The sequence below is a fragment of the Marmota flaviventris genome, chromosome 6, assembly GCF_047511675.1.
Source record: "Marmota flaviventris isolate mMarFla1 chromosome 6, mMarFla1.hap1, whole genome shotgun sequence".
Classification (NCBI taxonomy): Eukaryota; Metazoa; Chordata; class Mammalia; order Rodentia; family Sciuridae; genus Marmota; species Marmota flaviventris.
This window is the reverse complement of record NC_092503.1, coordinates 51,573,436-51,591,176: the sequence shown is the minus strand read 5'-3', so window position 1 is coordinate 51,591,176 and position 17,741 is coordinate 51,573,436. Positions and strand designations below refer to the sequence as shown.

The 17,741-nt window shown below is 36.0% G+C and overlaps 1 protein-coding gene across 2 annotated transcripts in view; it reads right to left on the bottom strand.

The window, feature by feature from the left end:
• Positions 1 to 213: 213 nt before the first annotated feature.
• Positions 214 to 17,741, bottom strand: part of Lama4 (laminin subunit alpha 4) — a 134,345-nt gene continuing 116,817 nt past the window's right edge. For both annotated transcript variants that reach the window (XM_027928236.2, XM_071613104.1), the window contains exons 30-38: positions 16,952 to 17,105; positions 12,273 to 12,460; positions 10,844 to 11,033; positions 9,792 to 9,947; positions 8,763 to 8,922; positions 6,226 to 6,356; positions 5,012 to 5,105; positions 4,415 to 4,534; positions 214 to 681 (exon numbers count right to left, since the gene is read on the bottom strand). In XM_027928236.2, coding sequence (XP_027784037.1) covers positions 536 to 681; positions 4,415 to 4,534; positions 5,012 to 5,105; positions 6,226 to 6,356; positions 8,763 to 8,922; positions 9,792 to 9,947; positions 10,844 to 11,033; positions 12,273 to 12,460; positions 16,952 to 17,105 — 1,339 coding nt within the window. In that variant the 3' untranslated portion in view covers positions 214 to 535. The remainder of the gene's footprint in view (positions 682 to 4,414; positions 4,535 to 5,011; positions 5,106 to 6,225; positions 6,357 to 8,762; positions 8,923 to 9,791; positions 9,948 to 10,843; positions 11,034 to 12,272; positions 12,461 to 16,951; positions 17,106 to 17,741) is intronic.

Genomic DNA, 17,741 nt, shown 5'->3' with positions numbered 1-17,741 from the left:
AATTATACTGCCATTTTGCAGCTATAAAACTAAAATAGTCTTAAGTTTATAGATCAAGTAAAAGGGAGAAAAGCAAATCTATCATCTAATTTTAGATTATACACAAATTATTAAATCTTTTTAAGATAAAATGATAGCATGGGACAAAGATATTTTGGTATAGATTGAAAGCTATCTTTCCTGAAAGAAAAATGATGAATCCGAGAATATAGCTTCACTTTAAAAATGTGTGCCAGTGTTTATTTAGAATCCCTTCTGTTTTATTAGAGACAGGAACAGTCATTTCACCAGCAGGAATTATGTGTGCTCTCAATACAAGTTTACTACCCATACAATTATCGTCCATTGTAGACATTTTGGGTCCAAAGAAGGAATCCAAATGAGAAGAAGCCTCCATACCCTGATAATTCATTTAAGTCCCATTCAACCATGAGAGCTTCCACGGGAGGAGAAGTTGCTAGTCCTCCTGGCTGGCCCTATGTTTATTTCAGTGCTCTAAAGAACTCTGTATGCTGGGCAACTGTGCTTGGTTGTGTCAGGCTGCTGGACAAGAGTTGATGCTCACAGCACCGCTGACCAAGGCTGCTTTACTGAAGCTCACTGGGCGCCCATCAATCACAAAGTGGCGGATGCAGCCTGTGAAGGGTTTTCCGGGGGCCAAGCGTGGTGTCAGTAGTGACTCTGAAAAGAGAAAGAAAGCAAAATTTGCAATGGAGGTATTCCAAGCCCAATTATAACTTCCTGGTAGAGGGTAAAAATAATAATTGATCATCATCATCAAAATGATTTGTATGTTGAAAATGGAATATAGTTAGGATTGATTCTCAGGAACATCATCTGCTTCTGAAGTAATATGAACATATGGTAATTTTATTGTTTTGCCTGGCTTTCCATAATCAAATTTCTGTGTATATTGTAGCTATCTTCCAAGGTGAAAATTTACCATTTACACAAAGCTTCAGCTGTGAATTTTTATAATCTACCTATGCTTTTTAGAGTTAATTTCACCTGGGCTTCAATTATTTTCTCTGCTTTGTTGAGAAGGGGGAAAGAAATTTTAGATTCCACACTACTTTGGGACATAATGTTAGTTCATCTCATTACTCTTCATCTTCGAGCTATTTTTTGCCAAGCTTATGAAATATAATGAGAAAATAATGAATTCAAATAAACTAAAATTTAATTTTCCTGAGTTCAGGGCTTAAGAACTATAAATAGGGTAGTGATAACTAGCCTAGTCTTTTTGTGAGCACAGGTGCCCTGTGGTATACCAGGCGGACTCTCTCTCCTTATCTTAATTAGACATAGAAGAAGCCTATGTTTATTAATTGTACAGACATGGTTAAATGTGTTGGGATGATAGCAATACAATATAAAGCAATTTAGAGAGCTTAGAAGTATCACAAAATTAAAATCTATTTAGTCAAAGCTTCTTAGGTACAAACAACTATGTGAGCAGTAACAGATAAAAGATGGAAAACACTTAGAAATCAGTAACTTGGAAAAGAACATAAAATAGGACAGCAAATTAAACATCAAGCAGCTGTAATAAATTTTCTAAGCAAAGAAGAATTATAATGTGCAGAAGTTGTGTACTGAAAATAAATCACAGAAATAGCATTTCATATTTAGAATGATAATCATTGAGTTTTAGATTTGGAAGGGGCCTGAGAGATCAGTTCCCTTTATTTGCCTCAAGATTAGTATAAAAAAATTTTCTTCAAGTCTGCTTATTATATTTCATCAGAATAAAAATGAGTGAATAGGAAAGATTATAAGGAGTAGAAACATCTAATGCTTTGGCCCACATTGTAGACTATATTTAGAACATGGGTTTTGATTCTGCCCACATTTTCCACCCTTTGGTTCATGGAAGAAATCATGTGGAGAAAATAATTGATAAAGCAATTATGGTTTGCATAACATGCCACACAATTAATTGTAAGTAGTGACATAAAGGTTCCTCAGGACCCTAAGTAATTGATTGATAAAGTCAATGCATGTTTTTAAGAGGGAACATTTTCAATTTCCCATGACTATATAAAGAAGAATTCATAAAAGAAAAGTGAATGGTTAGATCCATGTGTGGGCTCCATTAACTTAAAAGTTTTTTCTAATTTTCAACTTTAATTTTTAAGTTATCATACAATGAAGCTGACTCTTTTTGTATAGTAGTATTATGAATTTTATTCATTATTTTTTTGGTGGTAGAAATAATGAGTCAGCAGAGTTCTGAGTGGTATGACTGACTGGGATTCCAAGAGAATTCAGGGCACATAGGGGTTTTATTAATGCCCTGGTTTCTGATGTGATTTCGATAGAATTAATATGGAATAGCTCAAAATGATATAATTAATTACATTCAGCTTAAATTATAATTTCTTTTGTTCTATGCTTGCTGGCATGTTTCCTAGATAGAATTAAAAGCTGCATTGTGGCAGTGGGCTGGTGGTTAGAACACCCTACCCTGCTAGTTCTTGTGTGTTGGCTCATTAGCTAAAATTTGCTATTATGTTTTGGACAGGCTGAATTTGATGTTAGGTACATCTTGACCACCCAGTCTGTAGAGCTTAATGGAAGCAGTGTGTGATGGATGCTAGGATCAGATTGTAAAAACAAACCAACAAAAAATCAAAGAGAAATATTTGTTTGAATGATGGGTAAGCACTTGGGGTACAGAGGAAAGAACAAATACTGTAACTTCCAGGATGAAAGCCTATGCTTGTTTTATCCACATCCTGGGGGCCTAGCACAGTGCTTATTAGACCCTCCATAAGGCTCTGTGTTGAGTGAAGTCATGGCCCTTGGCAGCAAGGGGTGTACTGCTTAGCTTTGACAGCATTTTGTGATAATGCTACAACACTGGTATGCATACACATCCTCAGGAGATGGGCATGTGTAAATAAAAGCCCAAGCTGAATCCTAAAGGTCAGTAAGGGATTAGGTTGAGGGGGGGGGGAGTGGGAGAAGCTGTTCTCTATAAAGGTACTAGAGGAAGAAACAAAGAACAATATTTTTCAGAAACTGTAGCCCTGTGTACTTGTGCAAAAGCCTGGAGCTAAGAGAGCACCATTGAAAATTGAGGAAACTTCAAGTCCCAGAAGGTATGGGGAGATCCCAGAGGTAGGTGGAAGGTGGGGACAGATGATCAGGGACCTTGCTTGTTATGCTGAATTTGATCCTGTGGACCCTTAGGAACCTGTGAAGTATTTTAAACTACATTGTAATTTTTAGGAAGGAAGCAATACTCAGAAATATAAGGAAGGATGTGAGACATTTTTTCACACTCCATCTGCATGAAGTGAAGTAGAGACCTTTGCTGAATTCCTTTCAGAACCAAAGCCAGGAACAGGACAACAGAACTAGGGAATGGCAATGGGAGGTGGGTAGGGAAGTGAAAGAAAGGAAAGGTTGCTTTGTGAGGGTCTTAAGTATTTCTTTTGATCCCTGATTTACTATCATTGTTAAAACTGACCTTTGAAATATTTGCATTACAAAGGAGAGGAGTACTTAATTACTACTATTTTGGGGGACCCAAGTTGAGATGCTTTATTTGATCTATGCTTTTTCATTCTCTTGGCTGTCTTGATGTGGGTAAATCTAAAATAATCTAGTTAGGAGACTATTAAAATCTCCACCAAATTCCAGATGCAGAAATTATATATATATATATATATATATATAGTATTCCTCACAGCTTTCAGTCTTTTCAAGGTAGTGAAATGTGTAAAAACAACAGTCACATTCAACATAAGGATATGGTCCCTGCTCTAGAGGTTTAAAATGATTGTGTGTGTGTGTGTGGGGGGGGGTGGTATAAGTATCCTTTTATCACTGTCCTGGATTATATACCATTCTTGGCAGAAGACAAGGTGATGCTAATGATTATGTTTATAGAATTGCAGCTGGGAACCTCTCCTAGGGAACAAGAACAACATAACTTATGGTCTGCAGCTGTTTTCACAATTTAGACTAATCCTGGATGGGGTGGGGTGGGGTACTCCACATTTTTTCCTTTTATAGAAGAGGAACAATTAATAGCAAAATTTTAATCCTCAAGGTTTTCAGATCTTGGAGCAGTATTAGAAAATGAGGGGTTTTTTTTGGTGTTAGGGATAAAATAGAATGGTTCAATGTGTGTTTGTGTATATGTAGGATATGTAAAAGGAGACAAAAAATAAGCAAATACATCAGGATGTGAGTAATATCTATTGGCTATAACACCAATTCTTATGTGCTTCTTGGATAAGAAATCACAATTTTCTGTTTGCTTTTCCTATTAGAGGACATAAAATCCTTTGAGTTATTAGGTGAATTATGAAAACACATGGCTTACTTCTTAATATCATAATGAAAATCATAAGAACTTACTATTTTTTTATTTGGAAACTTATTTGTTTTAAACAATGCTTACCTGGAACACCTCCAACAAACACAGGCTCCCTGTGATCAACTGGTTTTGGATTCAGGGGTCCAACCACATGGTTCACTTCAGAGTCAACATCCAGCTGAACCACATTTGAATCTCTAATAACTGAAATACAGTGAAATATTGGGCAAAGACTGGTCATAAATGGAACTAGAGTGATTAATTTTCACATGAAGAGAATAATTTATCACAACAATGACTTTTATTTATTCCAGAATAAAACCCTACACTTTCTCCTATATCAGTAAGATGTCAATATATTAAGTCTAACAATGTCTAACTGAGCAATCACTAACATTTTCCTTCAAAAGGGAAAATATTTAGGATACTTTTGTGTTACTTTTTTGCTTCATAAGTTACTCATAATGTAAACAACTCCACTATTTTGGCAGCATTATTATTTCAAATCACATGTGTATTCAATATACACATTTTAATATAATAACACTTCTCTTGGTCACATTTAGATTATCATCCGTCATCGTCATGCATATCACATAAATTCTGCCAGGCCATCATTTCTCAGGTGGGTGTGCAGGCTCATCTTTGTAAAGGAAACCCAGGACACCTATGTTTTCTCACCTGTTATTCTGTGCCATCTGCCATCACAGAGACTCTGCTTGGGTGTCACTGAGGTAGAAAAGTCTCTGATGCCATTGTTGACTTTCACTATGACCTACAAAAGAGAGGTGACTTATATAATTTAGTTTAATTTCTCCTTGTCATTGTAAAACTGAATTTCTTGAAGCAATACTTTAACAAAAATCTACCCAAGGAAACAATACTCTTAACAAATATCCACACATGAGTAACTTTGCAATTTGAACACAAGGGGTCACTCTTTGGTAGGCAATAGAAATAGTTTAAACTGGGAGTGCTCCATGGAGAGACAGCAAAATAATCACAAGGGAGAAAAGATGGGGAGAGAGGAATGATGGGAAATGCAATTGAATAAATTCCTTTAATTTCTCAAGATAGAATGTGTTATACAAAGAAGTTCAAAATATTGTTGAAGATCATGGGCCTTGAAGCCAGACTGCCTGACTTCCATCTAACTTACTATCTGCATTGGTTTTCTCTTTGTAAAATAAGAGTGATAATATTACCTACAGCCTAGAGATATTGGGAGGATTAAATAGGTAAATCCATATAAAGCATCTTGAATAATCCCTGACATGTAGTAAATACCATGTCTGGAGAAATTCTATTTTTATACGGTTTAATAAAATATACTAGAATCCAAATAAAAATCAGTTACATTAAGTTTGAGAGGCATAATATAAATATATCTTTTCCTTAATATTTATTTGAATACCTTCATAAGTAGTATTTTAGTAGTGTCTAATTGTAACAATTAAAAATTTATAGTAACAGAATAATACATATGTCTAGATATATATACATGTATCTTTGATGTATATTATCTGATAAACATTTATAGATATTCAGGAAGATAGATGTTTTTGTGTTGTTGATTTTGATAATTGGGTTTTTTTTTTTTGCTTTAATTTGCTGAAAAAAAAAAAAAAAAGACAATTCATTGGTTAAAACTCTGTGCTGTGATTGGTGATCTTTTTTTCCTGAAACCTTTGCCGTAATTTCCTGACTTTGTTCTAATCAGATGAATCCCAACATATCAATGTGAATTCTAATGTTTCCTACATTTAAATTTTATGTTACAGCTTTCTGGTTTTTATTGATTGATAAGATAAAATAATTATGTGAAATAAATCTGCTTTAGATCAGAATGCAAGGTTAAATGAGACAGACTGTTAAATTTTTCAAAAAGATGTTACCTGCCCATTTTTCATGTGGACATTTAGGTACTCCCCATTGACACTGTGGCCATGGACAAGCGTTCCAGAGTTGCTTCTGGGACGAACTTCAAATGCAATTTCAAACTTCAATCCAATGTTGAAAGACTCATCTGTGGAGAGAAATACTATAAGCCTCAAGAACAGCAAAATAAAATTTGTAACTATGGCATGATTTTATAATTATATATTTTTGCATCTAGTTTCAAAAATTCATTGCATTTCTCAACAGGTAATTAGAAAAGGCTATTTTCCAACACCACATAAAACTCAGGGGACTAATATAAATAACATATCACTCTTGTTGTGGGGCATGGAGGTGGGGCCAGCACACTAAAAATACTCTATGTGCTATGGAAGTTCAGGGGAAGAGAAATGAATTCCAACTAGCAGCACCATTTACTATTTCAGGAGTGAGAAGGAGGACAGGACAATCTGGGCAGAGGAGGGAGCTTGGACCCAGCTACAGAGGATGGAACATGTGGACAGCATAGTGAAGCCCAGGGTGGCTGGATAGTCCCTGTAAGGGCAGAAGCAGGCATGGTGAGTGGGGATCCACACCTGGAAGAGCTCCAATGCTCAAAGATGGAAGTTTGTTTTTATTTTGTGGTCACTTATCAAGGGAGATGACTTGACCAGATCTGTGTTTTAAAAGAATTCTTAAACAAAGAACTAACTTATGCCAGTGCTGCAAAGCTTTTCAGAGGAGAGAATGAGAGCAGCAAAAGTATTTAGGAGCTGTTATTATGATGAACAAAAAATTTTTATTAAGAATAACTGTTCACTCCAAAATGCTCATTGAACGCATGGGCATCTTAATAGTGTCTGCTTGATGTGTCTCTTTATAAATCACTTTAATAATGTTCCTGCTATTAATGTTCATGGAAAGAACATAAATTGTGCGTTTGGCTATGAATTTCAAGCTGTCTACACCTTTAGATTTCTCACTGAAATTCAGGGAAGGGCTAAGAAATGTGTATCTTAGTAGGAGTAAAGCAGGTGGGACAGGGAAGGAAAGAAAACTTAGGAGCCAGACAAGGAGAGGAAAGATAAATGCTGGTTATTCTCTTGAACATTGTGGTAGTCTAAGAAAGCATACTTGCTGCAGGGGATGTACAGAGTACCTGAGTGCCTTGAAATAGGAGACATGTGCTTTTATATCTTCTTCTATCCTCATTCCCAGCACCTACTCTGGTATCTTCCTCACACCCAGGGGTTGTTCTATGGAATGTTTGTGATTTTATTTATTGTGAAAACAATTATATTCCATCCTCTGGCAAGGCAACTACCATAGAGGGGGCACACAATAAAAACCGTTGAATGAATAAGCAAGAGAGTAATGACTTAGGAGAATAAAAATCCAGAAATAAGATATCTGAAGGATAGTGTCATCTACTAGTGTTGCAGGGCAGAGGGAGAAAGTGAAATTTTATTTAGTGGGAACAATGGTTCATGTTAAGAGGGAGTAGGGGAAGACTTTCAGGAGCAAGGTAACCAAGAGCCAATACAGATCAGATCATGGAACAGCACAGGAAATTCTAAAGATGTCAAGATGGCCAGCTTTGAGAAGATTGCAGGTGTGAAGAACCTGGGGAAGGTAGAGCAACAAGTAGGAATTGCATATTTGATTTAGCGTAGTGGAAGGGAACATGGTGGTTCTTGGAAAAAGAGGTTATTTTTTTTGGAGGAGTTTCGCCTTATTTTAGTTTTTAATTTTTTTGCCAGTGCTAGGGATTGAACCTTGTGTCTTGTGGTGCTAGGCAAGTGCTCTATTAATGAGTCTAGTCTAATCTCCAGCCCCAAGTTTGGCACATTAAGTTTTCACTCTGAGCCTGATGTTCCCTCTTAGCCACCCCCAGGAAAAAGCATTCCATGATTCATGTTTTCAAGTCCATTTTCTGTTGCTATAACAGAATACCTAAGATGGAATGATTTATAAAGAAAAGGGATTTATTTGACTCAGAGTTCTGGGGGCTGGAAGGTTCCAGAACATAGTAGAAATGGAAAGGCAAGGGCAAGCATGCCTGTGTAGAAGGGATATGCATACAAGAGGGTGACAGTGAGGGAGGGGAGGTGCTAGACTGTATAACAAACCACTGACCATAACCAATTCAGTCCCTGAAGGGTGAGAACTCACCCCATGAGAAAAGGATTAATCTTTTTTTTTTTTTTTGGTGGCGGGTGTGTACCGGGGATTAAACTCAAGGATACTTGGCTACTGAGCCATATCCTCAGCCCTATTTTGTATTTTATTTAAAGACAGGGTCTCACTGAGTGGCTTAGCACCTCAACATTGCTGAAGCTGGCTTTGAACTTGCCATTCTCCTGCCTCAGCCTCCTGAGCTTCTGGGATTACAGGTGTGCACCACTGTGCCTGGCTGAAAAGCATTAATCTTTCTTAACAACCTAACCATCTCTTAAATGTCCCAACATCTCTCAACACTGTTCCATTGGAGATCAAGCATTAACATGAGTTTAGGTGAAGGTAAACCACATTCAATTCACAGCATTCGTGTTACCTAGAACAACATATCCTCCTTCTGTTGAAAAATAAGTTCCTGTTTCCATTGGACCTTCAAAACAAGGGGTCACACTAAATGTCTGAGAAGCAGAGGTGATGGAGGCCCCATTGAGCTGGAGATTGCTAAGACAGCCACTGAAACTGTAGACCGAGTTAATCTGAAAGAAGAAGACATTTCTTAAAATCCGTTTTCTCAACACTCACAGAGGCCCCATGAGGAAGCAAAATGAGAGTTTGAGTCTTAAGAGAAACCAAGTAATTCCTTAATTATTTTAACTATCTGAACAATTAATAATTTTCTGGAGAGTTGCTTTTTAACTAGTTTTTCGAGACTGGAATTTTGTATTTGATAACATCAGTTTATAGGAATTATGAAAAATTTTACATTTTACAAATTTATGTTAACTAAAATTTAGTTCTTCAATGTAGTCCTTTTATTGGTAAGCAACTTTTTAGAGATGCAATATTTTTGATTTTTAAACTATAAAAATAATGCTTATTTTCTCACTTCTTTTCTGAGTACCCATATTCCTCACACATTTACAAATTCCATATGTGAATGTGTGTTAAGAAATAAAATTATAGTTTACATAAACTATAATAAAATTATAGTTTACATAAACTATAATAAAATTATAGTTTACATAATGTCCTGAAACAGTTTTAAAATAATATAATGGAATATTACAATAATGGAATGACTTTTGGTATCTCTTTATATTAAAAATATAGGTACTTGCTAAACAAATAAGATTCCCCATAAGTTGTGATTTTCATGATAATTTGTACCTCTGGAACTTTTCATCTCACCTCTATTTTAAAATCAAGAGGTCACTCCCAACTTTGTATTGTCCTGAGGCGGACAGACTGCCTGTGGGACAATACTCACTTTGAAGTTCCAACTTCAGCAAAACTACAATTTTAGGAAAAAACTATGCTAGTTTCCTTGTGTGTCAAATGGGGGCCTGGATGAAGTGACCTTCCAGTCCTAAAGGTCAATGGCTTGGCTTAGCTCCATATGGCTTACCTGGACGTTCTTTACAGCCCTTCCAGGAGCCACTCCTCCCAAATAAATGGGACCTTTGATTTTCCAGGCAGCTCCAGAAGGAGGAAGACTTTCTTCTAGGACTCGGAGACCATCAATGATTAGTCGACCACTGCTCTTTTCCCGAATAAATATCACCTGGATAGAGAGAAAGAAAATAGCATTTCTTAGGTAAATCCCAAGGTGGAGGAAAAGGCTGTTCTATAGCTGCTCCCAACTCTGAAGTTGAAACACCATGGGAAATCTGCAGAAAGTTCATAAAAAGGTGGTCATTTCTCTGAAGGTCAGGAGTTTTATCTTTTCCTCTGTTTAGTAGACTTCTGGCTATCTAGTTTTTGGAATGTCAGAAACTTCATCCTTTATTTTATTCTGTTTTGTTTTACATCATATGTCTTTATTGTGGATTGTCTCCAGTCCTTGCTTTATATATACATGGGTGTATTTTTCTGGCTCACCTTGGCTTCAGCACTTCATATGTTAGAGGAAGTGATCTGTATATTTTCTGAGCCCTAGACAGAATGAATGATTTAAAGCTACAGGCTTAATTTCTGAAAATAGATTATATTTAGCAGAGATCTATGTGAGGCTCTTTCCAGTTAACCAGCTCCTTCTCTAAAAGTTATTGTAACTAAATGTAATGCATCTTGTTCCCGCTCTGTGGTTTGACTTATAGATTTACTCACTTAGTATCTTCCACAGCTTAGCCTATAAAAGACATTCGATAATAATTATTGAAATTAGAAACCTCTAGGCAGTGGGAAAAACTCAAATAAAAAATTATTAGAAACCAAGCTTCCATTTATATTGGCTACTGAGTCTTTGGTTAAAATAATTATACTCATCCTTTGCCTGTATTTAAAAAGTACATTTAAGAATTTTATAAGGAATTAATACATTTTTGAAATTGAACTCTGAGTGTAAAGCAGCACAATTTTAAAAGGTTATTTCTAGAGACCAATGGTGGAGTATCAGAGTCAATCTTTCAGACAGTGGTGTATATTTGCTATTAATGCTATTCTCTGCCTTCAACTTACATCATGCCATAATCCATCATTGTATTTCTCCTGGCTTCTAATCTTCAGTTTCTTGTGGCCAACATTAAACATGAAAACCAAGCGACCATGGGCCAAGAATAGAGTCATGAAGTCATTCTCTTCTTGATCGGAAACATAGAAAATCATACCATGGGAAGAACGAGTTTTCAGACTTATGGAAAACTGAGATCTGGTAAATGAAAAGAAAAATCTTACCATTTGTAAAATGAGACTGTGCATAATCTTTCACTTCTACAAGTAATATACCATAAGGAAGAATAAATAAGCAGCCATTCTATGTAGCCCAAGCAGCATTACTGCTATTAGTTTTACTAATGAATATGGGGTAACTGTGGTTAGTTCAAAAATGTAAATTCTTCTCTACTTCATTATATAGTAGTGATACATTCCACATTTATGGAAATGTTGTCTTATTGTATCTTGCTCTGACAATATGGTTACAACTTAAGTAAAAATTCTATGTTAAAGAAGGTTATCTGTGTGGAAAAATACTAGTGATTATCAATATGCATGTAGAAATTTTTATAGAAATAATATTATTTGTGTACTATCCAAATTACATATTGAAAATTTTCCAAGTAAAAATGAATCAGTGTATATCATGCTTAAAAGCAGCCAACCCATTGTGTAGAAATGTGTATATAAAGAAAATTTTCTAGAAGTTTAGTTCCAAGTTTGTATAAGATATATTTATCAGTTGTTCTTTTACAAATAAAATAAACTTTATAACTTTATTTATAACTTCTAGTTTCATTAACTCTAAATTCTTCCTGAAGAATACAAAATACTGAATCTTTCTATTAGGTAAGTAGCAAATTAGAAGGATTTAGAGTTTTATTATTAGATGCATTCCCTGGTATAACTGATAGAAGTAGATGACATAAGAATATTTGTGTACTAAAGCTATAAAAATTGGTTTTCAATAATAGTAAATAGTTGGAGGCTTTTGGAACACCGTGAAGAAATGATGGGTTTGAGACAGCTAGTGGGCCATGGACATATACATGTATTTGTATTTTCAGTGTCTTTCCCAATTAACCTAGAAATTCAGGTGCATTCCCATTTACAATCTGAAGGCAATTTGTGTGGGGGTAGTGAGGATGATACCAAGGTTAAATGATGAGTCATCTGAAACTTGCCCCCTTTTCCTGTCCTTGATTGTCATTTCTTTTTGATCAAACATTGCAAACTCCTGGGAGAATGCTGTTTATGTATCTTTCATTTGGGGAAAATAGTCACAGAGAACATAATTTCTTGGAAAGCATGAATTATACTATTTAGAACACCTGTTGATGATAATCAGATTAAAGTGGCTCAGAAAGGAAAGATCATAGGAAAAAAGTTGATATGTGGCTAACAAAGATGGAGCGTGAGATTAAGTTTCTGGAAGCATAGAGTGTTACTTTACTTTTCACCAAAATCTCCTTTTAAATGTTCAAACTCTTGGCGGCTGTTGGCTGTCCCTCCATATTGATAGGCATGCTCTATTGCTTTAGGGCGATTGGAAAGGTGACAAAGAGAGTCTCTGGGAACATTCTGCTCTATGAACTTCAGGCCAGCAGGATCCCATGAAGGTGCATCCTTACTTTTCTCTCCCTATAAAAGTAGAAAATAAACCAAATTAAGGTATAAAAGTGATACACTAGCAGCAAAAATTAATTTGTGATGTCCTCCTCACCATTAATATCAATAATCAAATAATAAAGTAGGCATTTTTTTATGCATTTTTCATTCATGAAATAGGAGGCACCTCTCTTCTCTCCCCCTACACCATACGTAAATGATGGCAGTAGCTGCAGCAGTAACAACAAAAACATACCATGTCAACGAACCCACATGAGTTTGTGACAGTAAAGCAGAGATAAATTGAAGCTATAGAGATAACTATAATTTAAATTAAGTGCACATCCCAAGTAATAGTGAAAATGGAAAAGTGGCAATAAAATAACGTTGAGAAAATCAACTAAAACCCTTATGTAGGCAACAGTATCACCTTAACACACATCATTATTATTTATACATGCTATGTAAAAAGTTAAGATACTTAGCAACATCTTTAAAATACCTAATAATAGCGTTTTGGTGATAGGATATGTGGCAAAATCTGTGACAGAATAAATACAGCACAACCTAAACATTATATTGTGCTTTTCAAATTGTACTTCAGAGGTTAAAATTTAAAGTTTTAAAACTATAGGCCAATATTTAATGATTAGTCTTAATTTCTGAAGCAAAATAAAAGTAAATGTAAATAAACTCAATCATTTAATAAATTATTCATTTATTCAAGCAACCATCTATTATCAGTGGTTAAAGTGGAGAGGAAAGAACCATTGTTTTGGCATGTCTTCCATGGGTGGTACGCAGTGGGAAACAGAAAAGTGAGAAATAATCCGTGTTTTTTAAAGAACTGAAAATCAATTTGGAGAAAGATAGATAATTAGCAATTGGAAAACAAGTTTGTGCCAGATATAAAGGATACTAGGTGCTAGGAGTTGAGTTTTGTTTTTTAGGTGATAAGGAGGCATACAGGTTTTAAAAGCAGGGAATGGCCAGATGTGACCCACTCAGTAAGATAGCTTGCTGCAAAGGCTGGCCTGATAGGAGAGGGAATGTTTGTCATGGGGAGGACTGGAGAACACAGCAAGAAACAGGAGGAGAGACAGGGTTAGATGAGAAAAGACAATTTTATGCACATCCCCCCATCCCTAATTCCCACTGAAATGTTTGAAGAACTATTCACATAAAAATAAATCCACAGCTGTTCTGGAAATCTCAGAGAGTTTTCACCAGCAGAACAAAGTAATGTGAAATTTCTGGAAGCTATAATGCAGATTGGAACAGAGTGATAATGAAATGCCTAATCTCATATGAGAAAAAGTTAAAACCTCCCAAAAATGCAGTGCTCCAGCCAAATCCCAGAATTATTCTCAAAATTTTGGTATGGTGGCAGGTTAGTTAAAGGGCAGATAGCTGTACCAGTGACTTTACCCTGGAACAATAGTTCCTCCAGTTGGATTCTGACAGTGAAGACTCGTGCAGTGGTGGTTAGGTTGGAGAAAGGGAGATAGGCCTCATAGATTCACACATCCTAAAGAAAAGCCCATTTGGTTCCCACTTTCCCCTCTTCCCTTCCGAACATAGCCATCAGAACCCAGAAACTGACTTGCTGCTACAAAAGCAAGGTTTCTCTCTTGGATGGAAGAAATATACCCAGTTATCAATAGCTTTTGGTTCAGGCCTCACCTACATGTAATAGCCATAGTTTCAAGCCATAAATTGCAGAATGAGCTAGAGTGGGCCTACAGGGAGACTTTTCCCCCCTCTATATATCTTGAGAAATTTTTTCCATACCCTATGCTGTTTTCCAATCCTAGTAGAATATATTAATGGGAAATATGTCCACCTTTGTTTCATTGAGGGGCCCAGCGTTGACATGTTTTGCACAGGGGCTGGAGGGTAGGGGTAAGAGTATGGGTTTGGTAGGGATTGCGGACTTCCCCCAACTCTGAGTCTTCTCTATTTTCTCTGTCTTGGTAGAGAAGATCTCACGCTTTCTCAATTAGTGCATTCACTTACCCTTGGTGAGAGTGCAACAGTGAATTAGATCCCAGGGCTTAGCAAAGCATGGGGTTCTGTGGACCACAGTGTCTTAACTGACTAGCTTTCCTTACTCTGCCTCAGTGTGGGAATGCATAGACCAAGTAGTATCTGTTTTTTGTCTGTAGCAAAAATGAGTAAACTCTGGTGTCTTGCTATATGGTAACGAGATACTTGTTACTTTTGTGCCTCCATGCTCTTAATACGGATCAAAAAGACAAAGACAAGTTATAACTGATTACTTCAAATACAAAGATTACATTTAAAAGTTATATGTGTGGGGGTTATTAGTAAATCCCAATGACATTTACTTAACCAGAATAATTTTCTTCTCCAAGGGCCTGTTAGATATAATCCTACTTGTACCAAGTTCAGTTTAGCAAGATTTTTTTTTTTTTTTTTTTGGTGGGGGAGAGGTTTGTGTGTGAGATACTAGCTAAGCTAGTTGAGCTATTGAAGAAAAAGAGGGATATGGTGCTATCTTACATAAACCAAGATAAGACATAGCAGGATCCCACCAGGGGCCAGAAGCAGGAATTGGAAAGCTAAAAAGCACCAGAGCATTCCTTTTTTGGAGGTTTCTGTTATATCAGCTTTGTGTCTTAGAGTGTCTGCTTTCATTATTCTTTCTCAGCAGGACAACTTCTCATTCTTTCTAGAAAGCAGCTTGCTTTATCTGTGCATGATTAACATACAGTTCTCAGGGCTTTCTATTCAATCACCAGCTCAAGCTAGGCTCTCTAGGTTCTAAGATTCCAAGGAACAGAATCTCAAGTCCAGCTTAGTTTACATGATCTCCACTGGTTCAATCATCTAAATCCAGGGAGGTGATAGGACTTACCCTGTGGGTAAGAATCAGTTCTTGGAGAAGACACTAGCTGGCTAGATACTCCTTAAGGATGTCCATTGCACTACATAAAATACTCATTATTACATTACAAACTAAATGAGAAATTGTTTCCCCAATTAAATTTGAAACATACAAACTATGAAAAAATGTAAGTCTAGAACATAGTTGGTAAGACAGATATTCTCAAGTATCCATGAGGAATATAAATCGGTGTTAGCTTTTTGGAAAGTAATTTGCTAGATCTAGTAATTCTACCTCCTAGAATCTATCCTAAATACTTATTCAGCAATATACTCAAGGATTTATGTCTAAGAATGTTCACCTATAAAAGTAGGAAACTGGAAACAACTGAAAGCCTATTAGTGGTTAAATGAATTATAACAATGCATAAAATGGAATATTAGATAGTGATTGCAAAAATAAATTATTATAATACCAATCCTTTAATCCTTGAAAAAAATTAAACCAGAGGCCACACGTTTTTCTTAGTAGCTATTAAAACTACATCTAGCAAGCTTCACGTAGCTACATTAAGTGTGGTAGCTATATTCTTCACTAAGGAAAAAAGAACAAATAGAAAAAGGCAAAGGATATCAGTAGTGCTGGTAGGAGGCAGGAGGCCTGCTGTGGTAACAAATAGGTGGTCAAGAGTTAAGTGATCCAAGAAGCTGGAGGAAGAATGGTCCAGGTAGAAAGAAACCTTGAATAAAGATCCTAAGGCGGAAGTGCAGGTGGCCTACTTTAGTAATAGTCAAAAGGCTGGTGTGGGCAGAAGAGCGAATGAGGTGGGCAAGTGGGAGAAGAGGGACTCAGAGAGGGAAAGGGGTATGGATCACACTGGGCCTCTTATGAATTGCAGGGACTTGGGCTTTTACTCTGAATTCAGAGGAGTGACATGATATGGTTTATAGTTATAAGGGTTTGGGTGTCATGTTGAGAGTAGACCCTCAGGAAACAATGCAGAAGTGAGGAAATCTATTCCGAGACTATGACAGTAATTCAGATGAGAGATGATAATGGCTTGGGCCAGCATGGGAGCCCTGACACTTGAGTGCAATGTTAAAATTAGACCATTACTTGAAGAATGAGAAGGGATTAGGATTTCATTTGTAATGAAGGTAAATAACACACATGCTAAAGGAATGAGAAAGAATAGTAATCAGAGAATAGAATTTTAAAACTTAAGATTTTGATGAGGGTACAGGTCTGGATGATGTCATAGATCATTTGCACATAAATGGTTGAAGTAAATGTCAAGAAGGAGGGGAAACAGGGTAAAAATCACAGTTTCCATGATTGTGACAAAGTTTGAGATAATTATATGAAAGCAAATGATACTAGAGAATAGTAGTACTAAACAATAAATATGATTTACACAAATTAATAACAGAACAATTTTAACCATTGCATTGAAAAGTAGTTGGAGGTAAGAGTAAACAGGTGATTGGACATGTTTCTTTGAGAACAAGAATGGAGGCGACAAAGCTAGTAAACTGGAATATCTGATACTGCAAGAATTCTATCTTTCATATGTACATAGTTGCAAATTAGAGTAAATTCTATAAAGCAATCATGTCTAGAGTTGCATGCATGGAATATGAGGGCAGGTGGAAAATCTGCACAGCAGTATCTTTTACCTTCTTATTCTGGCTTGTTTTAGGCTTTGAGGAATTTTTTCCTTTTTTGTGAAGTAGAAACAATGGTGAAGACTCAATTGGACACTCATAAAGAGAAGTGTGGACCTTTTCAGAATACCGCTGGAAATCTTCAACCTCCACATCTCTATCCAACCTGTATTTGTAAGGGAGGAAAAAATAACTTTAAAAACATTGTTCAGAATTATATGATGAAAGCTATGACAGTCAAAGAACTCTGACAATTCAAAGTTTTTTTTTTTTTTTTTGCATGTGGGATGGGTCCTTACCTGTCACTATCTTAACAAGAATCCTTGAAATTATCATTTGAGCAATTAATTATGAACCATGTACCTGGCACCACACTTTCTGACAAATGAACGTTGTTTCCCTCATCACACTCTGGACAACTGGGTCTACTTCTGTGTTTCTTAGTCTGCACTAAAGTCTCCCTTGCTTGTTTTTGCACTTGAGGAACTTTTATTGTCTTTGTTAAGATTAATGGCTTTTTAAAAAGTCATGCATAAAATCAAGACTTAAACTTTGAACAAGGATTTTGGCATATTACTCTATAGTACACCATTAATAATAAGTGCAAAATAATTACATCTAATATTTATAGGCTGTTGTGTAATAGGTGCTGTGCATGGTGATTTATGTGTATTATTTCATTTATTCTGTAGAACAAGTCTACCAAATAAGTACTATTACTATCTGCATCTTGTAGGTACAGAAATGAAGGTTTACTTAGCCACAGTAATACAAACATAATAGGGGGAAAAAACCCTACACA